Source organism: Kogia breviceps, chromosome 12, assembly GCF_026419965.1.
Source record: "Kogia breviceps isolate mKogBre1 chromosome 12, mKogBre1 haplotype 1, whole genome shotgun sequence".
Taxonomy (NCBI): Eukaryota; Metazoa; Chordata; class Mammalia; order Artiodactyla; family Physeteridae; genus Kogia; species Kogia breviceps.
In genome coordinates, this window is record NC_081321.1 from 65492438 (window position 1) to 65512772 (window position 20335).

A 20335-nucleotide genomic window follows, 5' to 3' on the forward strand; every position below is an offset into this window, starting at 1 on the left:
CATCACAGAAAATACTGCTTATCAGTCAGCTTTCATCTTTTCAACAAAAGGTTTTCTCTAGCAAGATATGGCTAGTGGATTGTCAATAACTGTTAACAGTTTGCTCTGTTTTCTGCTTATAATGACAAAGTGAAGGACAACCTACAAGGCTGTTATTTCCTATGGGAAATATACGGTCCTAGTTTGGAGACAATTTGACCTCTGGATAATTTCTTCTTACAACAACACTCAGTGAGTGCTGACACTGGAGTCATGACTGTTTCAGATTAGCCAGGAAAGACTAAGTGGTAATAAACCTTTAAGCAAATGAATAAAGTAGCCTAATGGATTAGTGAATATCTACTTTATGTATGAATACTCTCCTAGATAATTCAATCTTTGCGTTTGGTTTGAAGTATTTGCATGTGCAATTTTTTGTATGGAGGACAAACAACAGTAATATCTATCATTCTGTGAGCATGCACAGGGAAAGTACTGGAAGTAGAAACAAGAGACACAGGCTTACTACAAGTCTTTTACCAAAGTTCCCACACCAGAAATGCCTCATCTACTTACAGATGTGTAGTAGATGGGGGTTGAAACTTGGACAAATCTAGGTTGGAGAATGATCTACTATTTTACATTTCAATGGAATATTATCTTTATACATATTCCCAAGCCTATGTTTGCAACTACAAAAAAGCATAGGTTTAATTTAGAAGCCACAAAATATTTAGGTAAATGAAATCTTTTGCTACAAAGCTTCTATCTTGAGACTCACTTTTATCATTATTTTTTACCCACTTATTATCATAAAAAAACTAGTTCTCAGATTCTGCACACAGATAGCTTTATGTAAAATATATAAACATTTGTCCAAATTGATACACAGATTGCATAAATATGGCAATTAAGATTGCATTTACAGATGTGCATGTACAATGTTGTACAATTATCACAATATTACAATTTCAAAAATTATTCCAATTGGAATCCAAGTAAAGCAATTAGTGAAAAAATACCCATGCAGAATTTAAATATCTCAGAGCAAAGTTTTAAACGTCTTCAGTAAAAGTTCACACATTTAAAATAGTTTTATTCATTTTATTTGTATATGTCAAAATACATTTTTATTTCCAAAATAGTGGGTTTTGCAACTAGTTTCATGCAGAAACAAGGTCTGCTCAATACTACCAATAAAATCAATATAGCACAGTAGCTGTTCAGTTTTAGATACAAAGAATAAATAACCTAAATACAAAACACTAAAATATTAGAAACATGTATTTAATCATTCTTCACAGGCATCCAAACTTCACAAATATAATCCTTAGCATGCCTAACTGTTGTGCAACCAGAACATGTTGCCGTCACTCAAACTGACCAATTATCTGTATATTTTACGTCCACATAAGACCATGGAAATTCTTTATATTCAGACCAACCATTCATACAGTTCAAATATAACCAAAAATAAAATTCCCACAACTATCCTTGTACCTTTAAAAATCAAGAATCCTGAGCTTGGTAGTAAGAGCATAACCTTATATCTTCATAAAACCAATCAAGAAAGAGAGGACTTAAAATCCTGCTTACCAAAACACCCTTTCCCAACCCCAAAGTAATCTAAAATAGGCAGTAGAACACAATGACCTTTTAAATTGAAGGGGGTACAAATTCACATTTAATATAGTATACAATACAATCAATAATACAATTAGCTACTATAAGCTTTACAATGTACAATTTATTCAAATGGCTGAACTGTTCAGTGGTTAAGGAGACAGTTATGTGCCAGAAAGATAGAGTATTTTTTGCATGGTTTAATGAAAATATAAAAGCTATTTGTCCAAATAAAAGCCATCTTCATATGTACTTGGTTTTGCTTTTTTTTAAAAAAGGCCACTGAAATGTATAAAATGGTCTGAACATGATGGTGGTATCAAAGTCAATGCCTCTTCACATGGCAATAACAGTGCATTTAACAAGAACTCACGTTAAGTCTGCAAATGATTTCATAGCATAACTTTGGCTAGCACAACAGTTATAGACAGCACTCAGATAAATACAGGTATGTGAAATGTGAAGCAATTACCTTATGGAACTTTAATTATGGTTGAATACTATCAAATGAAAACTGCAAATAAAAGTAAAAGCATTTTACAGTAGAAAACTTCTGTAAAGATAGGGCTCCACATAAACGTGTTATTTTAAAAGTCTTTATATCACATTGTTAGCAAATTTTGTTTTTAACACTATTATGGAGTAGCCTACTTTGCATTAACAGACATTTGAAATAAGAAAACAGTCAAGCATGCCATGTGGTGGTCTAAAAAATCAAAACAATACACGTATTTATATATACAGCATCACTCAGTACCTGCTAAAATGAATGTGAAGATTAAAGAATCTAACATCTTATACTACAATAATAAAAAACAAACAAAAACAAAAAAGTGACCAATGAAGGCAGAAAACAGGACTTAAAAGAATCTAATCTCAACTGACTTTAAAGCATTCATATAAAGAATAAATGCATATTGCACAAACAGTGAAAGCAAATGTTCCACCAAGCAATTCAGTTCCAGGTGGGGGACAACACAGCATTAGCCTAATATATGACAATGATCTCAGAAGAGCAAGTGTTCTTTTCTGTAAATGAGAAAAGCTGTGAGACAGGAGAAGAGTCTGCCACATGAAGAGTTAGAAGGAAAAAATACAAACCCAAACTCAGATGTAAAGCAAAAAAAAAAAAAAAATTAAATATCGAAAAACTGGAAACTGTGGCACATCAAAAAATGCTGAATAACTGTCTTCTGTGAGAGCTGAGTTTTTGTTGACACAAAAGTATTTATGTACAACTAAGGCTTACTGGTTAAATATCTGAGGCATATCTGGCCTTGAACACTTTCCTTATATGCTGGAGCTGTAAACAAGTTTTCTCAGTCATAAAAAAAAATCTTCTCAGCAGCTGCATTAACATGAAACAATGGTCTTGATACAAGGAAAAAAAATCAAAAACAAAAACAAAAACAAAAAAAACAAAAACACCAGAAAATTAAACAAAACAAAACTCCTAGATAAGAGGGCATTTGGCAGGTTATCCAAAAATGACAGTCTCCAAGGATTCTTCCCAGGCTTCCAGTGACTGTCAATTATGGTCCACTGGGTTACTAATATGTGCAATTCCATTACTTGCTGCTTTTTCTTTTTTTTATTTGGAAAGTTTGCTTATAACTCTGATCAAGGCCCCATTTTCATCCTTTAGCCTCTGGTTGTCTGCTTTTAGGTCTGGTAACATCTATGAGAGGAAAAACAGAAGAGAAAGTTTTAATTCAATAAAAAGATAAAATATGATTCTTAATGTTATATTTTTACCACAAGACACATGAACAAGCTTTGTCAGTTATATATATTTCTAGTGACTAAAACAATGTATCAGGAAGAAACCCCCCCATCTGTGAAGATAATTAGTTTAATAAATGATGAAATGAAAGGTTTATTCTCCCAAAGTTATCAATTGAAATGTACTAAATCACTTGACATTATGAGTCACGAGCACACCATATTAGAGCAGCCAAGGAAAGGAAGCCCATTTTTGTTAGGATAGGCTCTTAAAGGGAATTCCTTTAAGAGTTCCTGTCAGCCTAAATTAAGGCCTTTTGCTTTATTTATGTCAGACCTCAAACCATACTGTTATTCCACAAGAAAACCAGCCTATTTAGGGAAGTTTTGAGGGAATTAGACTTGTTCTAAATTATTAAAATTCCTTAAATGATTTACCTTGTACTAAGTTTAAGGGCCTAATACAATGTCTGATCCAAGATAAGTGCTCAATTAAATGGTAACAAAGCAATTATTACTATCATTAGAATAGTATAAAATAATTTATAAGCCAAAGTAATAAGTCTGAATTTATAAAAATATCCAAGCATAGAAAAAAATAACTAGTATTTGGAGTAAACAGAAAAACACAGCCTTACATCCTGAAAACAAAACTATTTTTTGTTTTACAGACAAACTGAAGGAGGGGGTGGAATTATTATAAGTTAATTGGATTTTCTACTAAGAATGATTTAAATCACATGTGCTCTTCCAGATTTGCTTGGAAATGGAATGGCTTATACTTTAGACATTAAAATATACTTTCCAAGATATTTAGGTCTCTTTCCTCAGCTTTCAAAATGTACTAGGTTATCAAATTAGATAAAAGTAAAACTACTTGCAAAATTACCTTAAGCAAAATCTTTATGAAGAGTTTAATATTATGTGGAACCAATCAATTCTTACCTGTGCTCAGAATGCATGGATATAAAATACAGTAATCTGAAGTTTATTAGGATAAACTAATAAGTTTATTAGGATACCTCTGTTAATAGAGAACTAAGTGAATATTAATGAAGACGGTTCTGACTGAAAATGACATTATTTTGAAAAGCAGATAATTCATGTTTAGTCTTTGGCTTCAACATACATTAATTATATGTAAAATACATGTTCCATTTTCTTTCTAGTAAAGAATTTTAAACAGCCATATTTTTAAGTGCTAAAATATTCGTAGAGCCAAAATGTGCACTAGCTTTGCAAAAGTGCAGACAAGTCTTTTATCTAAATGCCTCGATCATTCCCTCAGTTTACTGCAGTTTATCAGTCACAATACACAATTAGTGACACTTTCTAACATTCTGAGAAGCCATGCATAATTAAACAGTTATATAAGTTCCAGACACAATGGCATTAATTTGTAAAAGTGAGCTCAAGACACGCTTACTAATATAAAAACACCTGCCTGGCTCTACTAAGAAGAAATGATGAAACTATAAATTATAGATTCACAGACTGCAGTTGCCTACAGAACCCTGAGCGTTTGGCTACCACTCTTGTCAAGGCCCTATTCTCAGTCAGCAGTCGCTCATTTAATTCTCTCAGAGTTTGAATTTGCTTTATTTGGTGCAGATTCTGCAGGAATCAGAACATAAAGAAATAGAAAATAAAAAATAAGAAAGTGGAAAAGAGTACAATGAAAACATAAAGAATCACAGATAGCAAATGTAAGAAGAAAAAAATAAGAGTCTTAAAAGAATATTCCACGAAATTTGCAAAAGTAAACAGTGTAGTTCTAAAATTCCTTATCAAACAAAATACACAGGCAAACAAAATCCAAAAACATTTTCTCCAAAGCCATTCAATAATGCTTTCATAAGAAACTAAATAATTCAATAGAAAAACATTTAAATCTTGAAATTCTAATTCTATGGGTATAATTTTCTATGCATTAGTCCATTAATTCATAATGTGATAGATATTTTATGCAAGATAATGTAATAAGAGGTAATCAACTATGTCATTCTTTTTCTTCATGAGAAGAATGTACCTTCCAATATTCAAAATGAACTTATTTTCACAGGTGATGCAGAGTTTGATAAACTGTACCTCTGACTGTCCACTACTCTAATGTCCTTTATTTTCAAGAGAACATTTTTATAGTGATCACTCCTCACCAGTTATTCTCCAAGGAACAGAGTATTTGAACTGCAACAAATAAATGATAAATCCCAAATCTTATAGTCATTATTGTACAATTTATTCTATACCTGAACATCAAAAGTGCCATAAAAACTGATTAACAAAAAGAATTGAGTTTTAAATACTTTTCTAGCTCACCTAAAACCTGGACTTAGGAAGAAAGAGAAGCACAAGATATAGAAAACTCATAAACTGTATAAGTGGCTTTAAGAACAATTAATGTAAACATAGTATGTGTAATGGTACTGTAAATTTTGAGTTTATGCTGCAGCATGATTTACTTACTTTGAGCTCTTCTTCCATTTCAGATATTCTTCTTTCTAGAGCTCTTCGTTCCTAGATGAATTTAAGGTACTAATGTTAATGATATAATTATTATATTCTTAAATTTTCTTCTAAATTGTGAAATAGTGACACTTTAGAATTAAAAATTAAATCAGGAGCAGTGTAGAAAAAGATGTGATGCCAGTGATGTGTAAAGAGCTTTCCAAAATTTGAGAGAAATAAATATGAAGATCATTATTTTGTTACTTCCTATAAGCTCTTTCTTTAAAGCTTTGACTTTCTGGTAAGATGCTACATAACACGTTCAACTGTTTTTAGTTCACATAAAACTTAGGGATAGAGTAAACCAATACTCAAGACTGAGGATTGAATAGAAAAGAAAAAAAAAAAAGAAACTCACACAAAGATGCAATTACTCTATAGTGATAAAAAGCAGAAAAGCAAGAAGCAAACGTGCCTAAAATATCTGTACTTTAAAATTTCAAAAGGATCTAAGAGATGTTCATCTCCACCCACAATGTTAACTAGTCATTATTATTTGTCCAATTGACTTTATAGCTTTGTATTTACTTTGATACTCTGCGTAGCATTAATGCAGTGAATCTAATGAAGAAGCAACTGTAGCATTTACTTTAAACTACCTTGTTTCAAAGAGTGATAGGCAAAGGCAACATACAGTATATTACTGCAGTGTACAGTTTTATTCTCCCTTAAATAATAAGCATTCTAGGGTGTTATGCAAAAAGCAAGCAGCAGTAATTAATGTGCTTAAAACTTTGGTTAGGTCATACCGCCCAGAAGATACTGACTCTTGCCGGTCACCTTTCAGATACAAACCATTTAAATTTAGTTTAATCACACTGAAACTATTTCTAAGACATTCTTTCCCAGATTAATAATTAATGTTGATATTTAGTAAAGCAGTACATTTACTGTAAATGTTAACGTTTTTAGAGTATGTGATTTTAAAAAATAGATGAAATCCTACTCATAGTCTTATAAGTACTGTGTTATTCTACCATTAGTATGTTTAAATATTATTACACAGACAAAAATGTTACTTTTGATAAATAGACCTTTCTCCTATTTAACAATACATCCATGACACATTCATAAAAACCACTGCACTTCTCAAAATACTAGGACATATAATATCATATTTGATCCTCATAACTTTGTGAAATATCAGCAACAGCATTATTTCCTCCAACTGACAGGTAACAACCCCATCATTCTCAATTTTATTATGTGCCTTCAAGATTTTAACTATGTAGTGGTAAAGCAAGACAAGAACACTATACAGAACTGCCTCACTGCCAAATTGACAACTGTAAAGTTGCAGGAAATTTCTTATATTTAACAAATAAACTTATTACCATTTAAAAATATGGTTAAGAGAAAAAAAATGCATATAAAGTGCTTAACTCAGTGCCTTCCTGGTATGTAAAAGAGTGCTGAATAAAAGTTAGCAGTTATTATTAATACTATGATTACCAATGTCTGTTAAACTGAAAGTAGATTAGCTACTTCATAATTTATCTGCATTTGACAGGCAGAAAGAGGTCAGGTGAGAATGTCAGAATATGAACATGCATTTATTGTAGGTGTATAAGCCTAGATGAAAAAAAAAGATAGACATTAAACTGTCACTTATCTCTACATGATAGGGAGATTTTATTTTCATCTTTTGTTAAAATTTTGGTAATAAATACATTACTTTCACAAAAATAAAATATTCTTAAAAATGTGACTATCTCAAAAATAAATAATATTTTGATTAAGTATATGGTTATCTATGTCTTTCATCTCAACTATTAGTATGGATAAAAGAGAACTGAAAACATTTCTTTACTGTTTTGCATATCCTGGATATAAAATTCAGTAAGTTATATTGTGATATAATAATCAACATTAAATTTAATAAAATAAGTGATTCCAAACTTTTAGTAATTATAAGTTAGATCAATAGTTTTTTAAATGGCCCAGAACAATGATTTTTAAAAACCTCATGAAATCATAATAAAACTAGGAGTTATTATACGTTATAATTTAGTAAATGACACAGGCATTAACTATTACATTTATGTATTTGGTATTTTTATCATTTCTCTCCTTTTTTAGGGTCAACAAGGTAAATTTTTAAAATGGAATGGAAGAAAATATTCTCATATCAAGTGCTCTTGACTATTCTTTGATCTAGAGATCAGAGCTCCACAGTATGTAATTTCTTCTCTGGCTGAAACCTTGAAAATCTAGCCACTGCTCAGCTGTACTACAGGTACTCTTTGAGTTAATTTTTCCATTAACTTTTGATCATTTATAGATCTTCAACTGCTCAGACAAAACTTGTGGAGTTTTTCTTATGCCCACTGACAAATCCCTGGGCAATAATAATAATAAAAGGAGAAAAATACAAGTGAATATATCATGGCCAGATAAAAAAATTGTAGAAAGACATAAAATGGTAAAAGGATTTTCTTGTTATATTTTTTTGGTTTAGAAGAGCCTACTTAAGTTAAATATTTAAACTCAAAATTAAATAAAATATTGTTAAATTAACTTTAAAAAGAATTTGAAAATTTGGTCCCCAGATCTTTAAAAACTTTAAGAATGGAAGTATTTTAATTTTGTAAAGAATTAAACTAAATGTATATATGATTAAAGTGTATCACCACAGAAAATCAAAGAGATAAATGGCATTTAAAAAATATCAGATTCACTATCACAATGTGTACATTTCAGAATTAAGGCAAGATATGTTTTTTGTACATTAAAAGAATAACATGGTAAATTAAATTTAACAAGGTAATTTCATCACATAAGACTCTATAAAGAAAATAAGCTAGAAAACATTCACAATCAAATTACTGAATATTAATTTAAACTAATTAAAACTACCATCCATAAAAACAAAACTAAAGAAAACCAAAAAAACCTACCATTGCTTATATAAAAAACAAAGGGGGAAAATGATTACTTATTCAGTAAGATGGACACTTACCCTTTTTTCCATTTCCAATAGTGACCTATCAGCAAATCTTTCTTGTCTCTGCAAGGAAGTAAGAAATATAAAAGAGATGTAACTGCAATAAAGATGGGGAAAGGGAGAGGACCACAGTAACTTTCCTCTACTGGTATCCAAAGAAATCACACTATTAAGGAGTAAATCACAGGTGTAGCAAAGAACAGAGAAAAACAGGATTTCTACTGAAATAATAAAGAGTTAGAGGAATGCTTAGGAATACAATGGTCTCCACAGTTCTCATCATTTATGTATCATTTTTCCTCGGGTCTTTACAGTTGAGCTGAGAGTAAGGATGGGTGAGTACTATGGAACAAATCCAAAAATATCCTAGTTTTCCCTCCGATGTTCAAGTTCTCTCTTTTCCTTCACCAGGAAGAGTGGCTAACCTTAGTGCTCAGATTCCATGACCTTGACTGAAATGTAGTTTGGACCAGGTTGTGTGACTGTATCCATGCAGTAAGACCAGTAAACTGGCCTTTTTGTCCTCTCTCACAGCTACCTTAGTCTTGCTCACTCCTTCTCTAGAGTTTTTTTTCCCAATCATCCATGTTCCAAAATTGGTAAGAAGGTTCACATCCACTGTCACTTATAAGAAATCCTAGCCATATAAGCTTTTCTTCTGGTAAGCTCACGTCTCATTTTTTTCTGCTTCTTGTACTATGCAATCAACTAAAGTTGATAAATACTGAGATCTGGGGGATGAAAAGGACCCTTGGGGATTTAAGCCACATGCTGCACTCAATACCAGAGAGCTGTGCATATGGGTACTGAGCACAGGACCAGTTAAAAAACAAGTGCTTAGTTCTCATTTACATTGACCTCTGTTCATACATCTCCCTTGGGATTCCTGTATATTTGCTGAAAATGAATTCATCAAAAGGCTCATTCCCCGGAAGCCAATCTGCTGAATAACCAATTTAAAAAATTTACCAAACATGGTTTTTCACAACTACTTAATAAGAATGCTCTGCTATGATCATTAACCACAAAATATACTTTAAAAAACTCTCTCTACATACACATATATGGTTCATCACTGATTAAGCACAACCTGTTTACTTTGGTGATTTAAAAAACATTTCTTGAGACTTTCCTAGTGGCACAGTGGTTAAGAATCTGCCTGCCAATGCAGGGGATACGGGTTCAAGCCCTGGTCTGGGAAGGTACCACATGCTGTGCAGCAACTAAGCCCGAGCGCCACAACTACTGAGCCCACATGCCACAACTACTGAAGCCCTCATGCCTAGAGCCCGGGCTCCACAAGAGAAGCCACCGTAATGAGAAGCCTGTGCACTGCAATGAAGAGTAGCCCCTGCTTGCCAAAACTAGAGAAAGCCCGCACGCAGCAACAAAGACCCAAAGCAGCCAAAAATAAATAAATAAATAAATTTATTAAAAAATAAATGAATAAATAAATAAAATAAAAACCATTTCTTTAGGGGACTTCCCTGGTGGCGCAAAGGTTAAGAATCCACCTGCCAATGCAGGGGACATGGGTTCGATCCCTGGTCTGGGAAGATTCCACCTGCCGCGGAGCAACTAAGCCCGTGCACCACATCTACTAAAGCCCGTGCACCTAGAGCCCATGCTCTGCAACAAGAGAAGCCACCGCAATGAGAAACCCATGCACCAAAATGAAGAGTAGCCTCCGCAACTAGAGAAAGCCCGTGTGCAGCAACGAAGACTCAACTCAGCCAAAAATAAACAAACAAATAAATAAATAAAATAAACAAACTAAACCAAACATTTCTTTATATAATTTTCTCTTCTATCAACCCTTTCAACATTCATATTTTTGTATCATCAGGGCTTATAAACCAAGTTACTTTTTGACCCTTTTTTGCACAATTTCTTTTTTTTTTCCTTTATTATTATATTTTTTTGCAGTACGCGGGCCTCTTACTGTTGTGGCCTCTCCTGTTGCAGAGCACAGGCTCCGGACGCACAGGACCAGCGGCCATGGCTCACAGGCCTAGCCGCTCCACGGCACGTGGGATCTTTCTGGACCAGGGCACGAACCCGTGTCCCCTGCATCGGCAGGTGGACTCTCAACCACTGCGCCACCAGGGAAGCCCCACAATTTCTTTTTTAACATTATAGTATATAAATAAAGATCTAAATCATGGCCATCTAACTTGTTTTATTTATTTTATCATTATTTTTTTTGCTCACACTGCACAGGTTGCATGATCTTAGTTCCCCAACCAGGAATTGAACTTGTGCCCTCAGCAATGAAAGCATGGAGCCCTAACCACTGGACTGCCAGGGAATTCCTAATCTGTTGTTTTAAATGATTTTGTTTTTTGTGCTTACTCTTTCTGGAAAAAAAGTTAATGTATTCCCATTTCTAACTGTTAGAAATCAAATTCAGAATTTCAAATAAGATGAGACTTTCAGGGATTTCCCTGGTGGCACAGTGGTTAAGAATCCACCTGCAAGGCAGGTTCCTGCCTTGCAGGAATCTTCCCAGACAGGTTCGAGCCCTGGTCTGGGAAGATCCCACATGCTGCGCAGCAACTAAGCCCATGCACCACAACTACTGAGCCCGCATGCCACAACTACTGAAGCCCACGACCTAGAGCCAGTGCTTCGCAACGAGAAGCCATCGCGATGAGAAGCCCGCGCACCACAACGAAGAGTAGCCCCCACTCACCACAACTAGAGAAAGCCTGTGAGCAGCAACGAAGACCCAACACAGCCAAAAATAAATAAGATGAGGGGCTTCCCTGGTGGCGCAGTGGTTGAGAGTCCGCCTGCTGATGCAGGGGACACAGGTTCGTGCCCCAGTCCGGGAAGATCCCACATGCCGCAGAGCGGCTGGGCCTGTGAGCCATGGCCGCTGAGCCTGTGCTCCGCAACGGGAGAGACCACAACAGTGAGAGGCCCGCATACCGCAAAAAAAAAAAAAAAAAAAAAGATGAGACTTTCAGCTAATTCTGATATATTTTTGATGTTTTTATTTTATTTTTAATTAATTAATTTTATTTACTGTTTCTATTTTTGGCTGCTTTGGGTCTTCAGTGCTGCTTGTGGGCTTTCTCTAGTTGAGGTGAGCGTGGGCTACTCTTCGTTGCAGTGCACGGGCTTCTCATTGCAGTGGCTTCTCTTGTTGCGTAGCACGGGCTCTACGTGGGCATGCGGGCTCAGTAGTTGTGGCTCATGGGCTTAGCTGTTCTGCAGCATGTGGGATCTTCCCAGACCAGGGCTCAAACTTGTGTCCCCCGCATTGGCAGGTGGATTCTTAACCACTGCGCCACCACGGAAGCCCAACTTCAGTTAATATTTTTGGTAAATATTCTCGTTAAAGCTGTTAAAATAACAATTGGTAAACCTGGTGAATTGACATTTGACAAAATAATTATTCATCAACTGGTTTCTGGCAAATTAGCCTATTTCCCTCCCTTGGAGACTGTACAGGGAGTAGGGTGGCTGGGTTAAGGCAGGATTCAAGGATTCTAGAGTCCTTGGCTAAATACTATCACATAGACCTAAACTTCAACGTTAATTCCTTTGGCAGCGCTGTGTCTTTTGCACGATCTTAGTGGATCTTAGTTCCCCAACCAGGGATTGGATCCGGGCCCAAGACAGTGAAAGCATGGAGGTCTAACCACTGGACCACCAGGGAATTCCCAAGATTAATTCCTAACAGGATGATTGTTCCCTTGGAAAAATTCCACGTGACTATCAAAACTGCCACTACTATGTATATTCATGAACAGTTACAAAAGAAATGTTAAGAAAAAAACCCAAACATCAGGTGGAAAGATTCACAGTAGACTTAAATGCTCAGAATAAGTAACTCTAAAATTGAACAAAAAGTTTAATGTCCTATCAGTTTTACATGTATCCCTAAATTTTTGAAATGACATTTACATAGTGTAAGATACTAACTTTGAATATTTACTCAGTATCTCATACTCTAATTACCCCTCCTATTATTAATTCAGTATATTGGGCATGATACTTAGAATGCCTGCTAAGGCAGAAGCTGTCATACCCTTTAATGCAGTGACTTATTTATCTGGCCACAGTCAATGGGATCAGAAATTGGTACCTGACCCAAAGGAAGCTTGTAATAGTTGTCCAGTGTCCTATGAAATGGTCACTAATAGGTCCATGGGCACTAACAGGATTGCTTCACGTTGATGATAACTGGCTAATTCTATCAGTTCCCCTCTCTTCTAGAGTTTGAATGAGAAACATATAGGAAGAATTAGATGACAAGAGAGTAGGCAGGAAAGCAGAGAAACATAGAGATGGCAGTGGAAACATAGAGTAAGCAGTGGAAACACAGATTAGCTGAATCACCATAGGACAGAATACTACAGTAGGGAGCAGTGGACATTTTTATTTAGAAAATATTATGACCAAATCTCTAGAGCTGAAACTATTTTCAGGGAACTAGTTATGATATTTTGCAGCGGCTCACTAAGCTACTAATGCAACCTGAAGAATGATGACATTCCAGTTTACCATGAAGCCTAAGTGTAAGCTGGCAAGTTTAAACTTGTATGACAGTCCAAGTTTTTATGACACCTCACTATGAAACGTGTTCTTGTTCTGCTGTACTTCACTGTGTATCTTCATAGTAAACCCTCATGACCTGATGGAATCTGAGTCTTCATAACCTCACAAGGTTAGTGTGATACCTGCAAATTTAGCACAGTCTCCACTGGACATAGACAATTGCTTCACAATGTAATAGTGGTTAACAACAAAAAAGGACCTGGTAATAAGTATAAGTTCAACATAAAGAAGTAATTTTAAAAATTATGAGAAAGATGAGTATAAAAGAATGGTCACAGAAAGTATGCAGTCTCATTTATAGAACTGAGGACGCCATTTTAGATCAGTGTTTTCAAACTGGATTCTAAAAGTTTAGTGCAGAAATGTGTTTATGCTAGAAAGTCTTACATTAAAATTAAACAAGTTTGTTTCCTTAAAAATTACAGGACTCGTTAGAGCCTTTAACATATAAATAAACCCTGTAAAATCTCCAAGATAAAGAATATATGGTATTTCTCAGTTTCTTGGATCACAAAGCTCTTTCCTCTTCTTTTTTTTGTTTTGAAGGGGGGCAAGAGAAGAGGGAATGTGCCAGAACTATCTCTCAGAACTAGTGTTTTATGAAAAAAGAGCTGGGGAAACAATTCTTAGATCATACACATCCTAGATCATATGTACAAAGCTGAGTTCTGCTTGGCTATCCTAGTTTTCTTGTCTAAAATTATCTCTGCTAGGTTGTTGCACAGAAGGAAGGTAAAAGGAGTTATGATTAAAATTATCTTCTTCCAGAATTATTATGTCAAATCAGGTTTTTTTGATTAAACAGGAAACATTCATAATGAATAAAAATTATTATACAAAATTTTATGGCTTTAAGAAGATTCTGTATAGATGCTTTGCCTTGCTACATTTGGTATGCTGGAAATAAGCATTTAAAATCCTTCATGTACCACAACATAGGTATTAAAAGGCTTAAAAATACTTTGACTTTCTACCATAGGGCTATATACGTCCATATTTTAAATTTACTTTAGAAGAAAGTAAATTATCGGTAAACTGTATTATCTTGATTCTGTCCTATTAATAAATAAGCTATTATCAATAACCAAACATATCTAGAACACAAGAGAACATTTCAATGCAATTTTTAGATAGAATAAATCACAACCATTATCTTTAGAGTAACAAAGAGAAAAAGGTACAAACCTGGGTGGCCTTTTCCAATTGTAATTTAAGATCTGTCAGTTCCATATTTGTATCATGTAGCTGTGCTTTCAGTTTTTCATTTTCAGCTAGAATTTGTTCATAAAGCTATACAAATTAGGAGAGAAGAACAAATTACTTTTCTGCTTTTTTACTATTTTAAGAAGATTTCCCATTGATTACTTTACAATATTAAAATAGAAAGATTAATGTAACATGAACTACTAAAGAAAGCATTAAAAAATATTTTAATGCTTTGTGGTCTCAAGGCAGAAATTTTTGGTTATTCAGGTGTATTTGTCCCACATAAACTCTCTAAAAACTAGTTCTGATATTTAAAATTTATTACTTCACTGAAAATCCTTACTTTTCAGTTTCCATTAAAAAAATTCAGTTATCTGATAAAGAGGGACCACACAGCTGCACAGTGACCACAGCTGGAGTTAAGGAGCATTATGATTTTTATTTGGGGTCTGTGAGCTTTTCTGCCTATCACTCACTCTTTAATTCCTGATACTGAGATGGGAGTATTAGTTGCATTTATCATTATACTTGTATTATTTTTACTAAAGGTAAAAGGAAAGTGAAATATTTCTTGAACACTTTCATAGCACTTGAATCTACTACTTCTTTTTTCCTCATCTCTACTACTACAACCATAGATGTCTACAATCATCTCTTACCTAGACATTTCTATTATTAGAATTGTTCTCCTGACCTCTCTTTAATCTGTTTTGTATTTTTTTTTTTTTTTTTTTTTTTGCGGTACATGGGCCTCTCACTGTTGTGGCCTCTCCTGTTGCGGAGCACAGGCTCCGGACACGCAGGCTCAGCGGCCATGGCTCACGGGCCCAGCCGCTCTGTGGCATGTGGGATCTTCCCGGACTGGGGCACGAACCCGTGTCCCCTGCATCGGCAGGCAGACTCTCAACCACTGTGCCACCAGGGAAGCCCTTTAATCTGTTTTATACAAAGCAGCAAGAGTTAAATTTTCAAAATGACAATCTAATAATTTTCATAGGCCAACCATTCCATTAACCTCCATACATTAAAAACCCTTGAATGGCTTCCCAATGTTCTCAGTATAAGGAAGTCCTTAAAACAGCCTGTAAGGCACTGATGGTTTGGTCCCAGCCTACACATCTGTTAGGTGCAAACTCACACCACCATCCCCTTCGCTCTACTAGCCACACTGAAAATTTAATTACTTCAATACATCTGTACCCTCCCACCACCAGGCTGGTCTGTGTGCTTGACCTTTTCTCCATCTGGAACACTTTTTTCTCCCATTTTTACCAGTTAACTAATCATCCTTCTGTTCTTGGCTGAAGTGTTATTTCCTTAGGAAATCTATCCTTAGGCCCTGTCACTTTCTTTTGTTACTTATATAAAACTGTTTATTTCAGGATAATGGTTTCAATTTAAAAATTATCCACTGATTTGTATCATTATATGATAAGGTCATCTGGAAGATGCTCATAAGAGCAGGGACAGGATCTCCATCTCCACTGCCCATGAGCAGAACTTCACTACTAATTTAAGCACAATTAAGTGTTCAGTTTTTTACTGAACGAATGAATCTTATTCCTAACATAAACTGACCCCCTACCTTCCTTTTCTTGTTGATTTGGCTTGTAAGAAAGTGGGTGATTCAAATAGCCACCAAATACCTGGGGACATGTACAAATACCACACACCTTTTTCCTCCACAACAAACTTCATTAGGTTTATTCAAAGCTTACAATATGAAGAATCATGATCTTCAGAATTCTAGATTATTTTGTTGCCAGGACTTATTTCTTAATTAGTTCCATCTTTAATCCTTAACAGCACTTGAACTATCACAAGTTTTTCGGTTACCTAGGAAATACTATACTGTCCTGGGAAAAGCTATATTCTTTGTTTGGCTGCTTCCTATTAACAAGTAAAGAAAAGATCTCACACGCACACACAACACCCTCCCCCTACCCCAAATCTACTCAGTGCCCCCTTTTAGCTCAATCACAGTATTACAGTACTGGCCTGAGAGACTTAAATGTGCAGGAAGTCCTGGGTACTTTCCCTTTCCCTTCAAATAAACAAATAGATTTTTTTTTTTTTTTACATCTTTATTGGAGTACGATTGCTTTACAATGGTGTGTTAGTTTTTGCTTCATAACAAAGTGAATCAGTTATACATATACATATGTTCCCATATCTCTTCCCTCTTGCGTCTCCCTCTCTCCCACCCTCCCTATCCCACCCCTCTAGGTGGTCACAAAGCACGGAGCTGATCTCCCTGTGCTATGTGGCTGCTTCCCACTAGCTATCTATTTTACATTTGGTAGTGTGTATATGTCCATGCCACTCTATCACTTCGTCACAGCTTACCCTTCCCCCTCCCCATATCCTCAAGTCCATACCCTAGTAGGTCTGTGTCTTTATTCCATTCTTACCCCTAGGTTATTCACGACCTTTTTTTTTTCTCTTAGATTCCATATATATGTGTTAGCATACAGCATCTGTTTTTCTCTTTCTGACTTACTTCACTCTGTATGACAGACTCTAGGTCCATCCACCTCACTACAAATAACTCAATTTCGTTTCTTTTTATGGCTGAGTAATATTCCATTGTATATATGTGCCACACCTTCTTTATCCATTCATCTGTCGATGGACACCTAGATTGCTTCCATGTCCTGGCTATTGTAAATACAGCTACAATGAACATTGTGGTACATGACTCTTTTTGAATTACGGTTTTCTCAGGGTATATGCCCAGTAGTGGGATTGCTGGGTATATGGTAGTTCTATTTGTAGTTTTTTAAGGAACCTCCATACTGTTTTCCATAGTGGCTGTATCAATTTACATTCCCACCAGCAGTGCAAGAGGATTCCCTTTTCTCCACACCCTCTCCAGCATTTATTATTTCTAGATTTTTTGATGATGGCCATTCTGAGTGGTGTGAGATGATAACTCATTGTAGTTTTGATTTGCATTTCTCTATTAGTGATGTTGAGCATCCTTTCATGTGTTTGTCGGCAATCTGTATATCTTCTTTGGAGAAATGTCTATTTAGGTCTGCCCATTTTTGGATTGGGTTGTTTGTTTTTTTGTTATTGAGCTGCATGAGCTGCTTGTAAATTTTGGAGATTAATCCTTTGTCAGTTGCTTCATTTGCAAATATTTTCTCCCATTCTGAGGGTTGTCTTTTGGTCTTGTTTATGGTTTCCTTTGCTGTGTAAAAGCTTTCAAGTTTCATTAGATCCCATTTGTTTATTTTTGTTTTTATTTCCATTTCTCTAGGAGGTGGGTCAAAAAGGATCTTGCTGTGATTTATGTCATAGTGTGTTTGCCTATGTTTTCCTCTAAACAAATAGCTTTTTATATTCTACTTACCATTAATTGCCAAAAACTGAAAATTTAAGTAAGTTATTTCAATAAACTGATTTAATTATGAGTTTCCAAGAGTAATATCCAAACATAAAAATCTCAACAAAAAGATTATTTTTAATTAAATATAAATAAATAACCCAGTACCTTTTTAAAGTCAGTTGAATCATCCTTTTCTAGCCTGCTACTGTAAGGTTTTCTTTCTTCTGAGTAACTGTATGATCCAGAGCGACCCAGCAAGGAATCATACCGATCACTAGCTGATGTAGAACTGATTTCATATCTTCAAAAGATAAGTTTGGGTCAAAATCATTATTATAGGCTTTCATAACTTACATTAACATGCATCCTAGTATATTTAACTAGATATTCCAAAATAGTAGGTAATATTCTCCTTCATTGGTTATCTAATTAACTTTCATGATATATAATAAATAAATGGGAAGTTATTTTTAACACTAATTTCCCTTAATTGAGAAGGGGAGTTCAAAATCTCTATATTTGAAAGTCAAAACTGGTTTTACATCATGATAAATTATTTCAACAATTTTAAACTGTAAATTTTTTTCCCCCACATTTTAACATCTCTAAAATCAGAACAAGGCTTACAATTGATGGGTATTATAGTTTAACTGGTAGCACTTTTCCTTTTTTTAAGTGGCATACAATTATATTTTAAAATTAGTAACATTTTAGATGATGAACTAACTAGAGTCTAAACAAAGTGATAGATAGTACTATGCCATTTTATATAAGGGACCTGAACATCTGTGAATTTTGTATCCACTGTGGAAGCTGGGCTAGGGGGCGGGGTGGATCCTGGAACCAATCCCTCAGGGATACCGAGGGACAACAGAACAGTTTGTCCTAAACAATAACATATCTCATTTGAAAATGAGGATCCTCTTATTATCTAGTTCTGAATTTGCGTTACTTTTTCTGATAAATGCTACTGCCTCTACAATTCAATAGAATCATCAGTATATAAAAATTTGTTCTTAGTTTTACAAGGCTTTGGTTAACAATTATGGGCAGGAGGAATAAAAATTAGATTCAAGGATATTGTGGAGGTTCTTTGAAAAGATGAACAATTTGAGCTAGATGACACTTTTAAAAAGTGTCTTCATTGGTTTTCTTTTATCTGAAGCAGGGATAAGAGAGAAGATTTGAATATCTAGTGAAATAAATTTCTGGTGGGTTTCATCAGTCTCTGATGTGAATAATGAGATGGTCAGTGTTGAAGTAACTTAGGATGGTTAGGAAAACTAAGAAAAGTTATCACTGTTGCAAAGATCTGAGAAAAAATCTTTCTTAGTGACTTACTATAACTATTGAACTAGAAGTAAAGCCATTGATAAAGAAAGCTATTAACACTTATCAGGTCATCTAAATATCTACAAATTTTATTATTATTAAAATAAGTCTACCAACTTAAAAAATTCATAAATATCTAGCAACATATTTTTAGAAAGGATAAAAATGAGAAAAAGGTCACTAAAAGAAAAAAAAAAAGTAAAACATACCTAGAAATGGAATCCGTCTATAAAGAGAGAAAAACATAAGCATAACTAAATTTTTATGCTTTCATTAAAGTAACTTATTGATTAATCAAGAAAATTTAACATCAATACTATCTTCACACTATTAAACTAACACCTATTTATTATATACACTTTAATGTAGTTGTTCTTACAAAGAAATTCTAGAACAGTCACTGTATATTTCTACTTGTCTAATACTATACGATTACATTTGCCAATTTATAGTCATATTTTGTGAATTTCTACAAAATGGCACCATACATTATTTTTTTAATTAGAAGGAAAAAAGAGAGAGACTACGACATATCCATTACTTAAAACCCGCTTAGCAGGAAAAAGTAACATTTATATTAAGAAATGCAAGTTTATTACGGGACATCTCAAAGCAATTATCTTTCCCATTTTTCTGTTTTTGAGGCCATCAGAGACAAACAAACGAATGCCTAAAGTATTTTATGTATGACAGTATATACATATTTTGCTTAAAATTTATTTTCTGGAAATGCAGCTATATGTTCCTTCAAAGTTTAGCAATTAGGGGACAGGAAATTATAATTAATTTTCTTAAGCAAGTGGTATGCTACACTGAAGTTCCAAAACTCTTCTTACCTAAATGGTGAAATGATTAATAGGATAAAATAGTCTTATTGAAGTCAAAGAATTTTTTGGGGGTGGTCATCTTTAGCTCTTTCTCTTTCTATTGAAACACTCAATCTATAATTTTCTATAAAATAACTATTCAGAAATGGTTTGTTAAATTTCTGAATTTAGATATTTATACTTATCCTTGAATGCACTGTGAAATTACTGGGTTCCTTTGGGACTGTCTGAAGTCTCATTCAGACTAAAAATGTCTTCCTAAGTCTATGTAAGTTTCCTTTGCAAAATCAATTTCGT

General features: G+C 34.4%; 1 protein-coding gene across 13 annotated transcripts in view; it reads right to left on the reverse strand.

The window, feature by feature from the left end:
• Positions 1-1062: 1062 nt before the first annotated feature.
• PPP1R12A (protein phosphatase 1 regulatory subunit 12A) overlaps positions 1063-20335 on the reverse strand; it is a 151022-nt gene continuing 131749 nt past the window's right edge. For 6 of the 13 annotated variants that reach the window (XM_059081632.2, XM_059081628.2, XM_059081634.2 and 3 more), the window contains 7 exons: positions 19421-19437; positions 18045-18180; positions 14528-14632; positions 8792-8839; positions 5791-5841; positions 4769-4938; positions 3204-3280 (listed from right to left, as the gene is read on the reverse strand). In XM_059081632.2, coding sequence (XP_058937615.1) covers positions 4804-4938; positions 5791-5841; positions 8792-8839; positions 14528-14632; positions 18045-18180; positions 19421-19437 — 492 coding nt within the window. In that variant the 3' untranslated portion in view covers positions 3204-3280; positions 4769-4803. Of the gene's footprint in view, positions 3281-4768; positions 4939-5790; positions 5842-6581; positions 6613-8791; positions 8840-14527; positions 14633-18044; positions 18181-19420; positions 19438-20335 lie in introns of those variants that run through there. The other 7 variants (XM_067009794.1, XM_059081633.2, XM_059081637.2 and 4 more) reach the window with 3 other exon arrangements.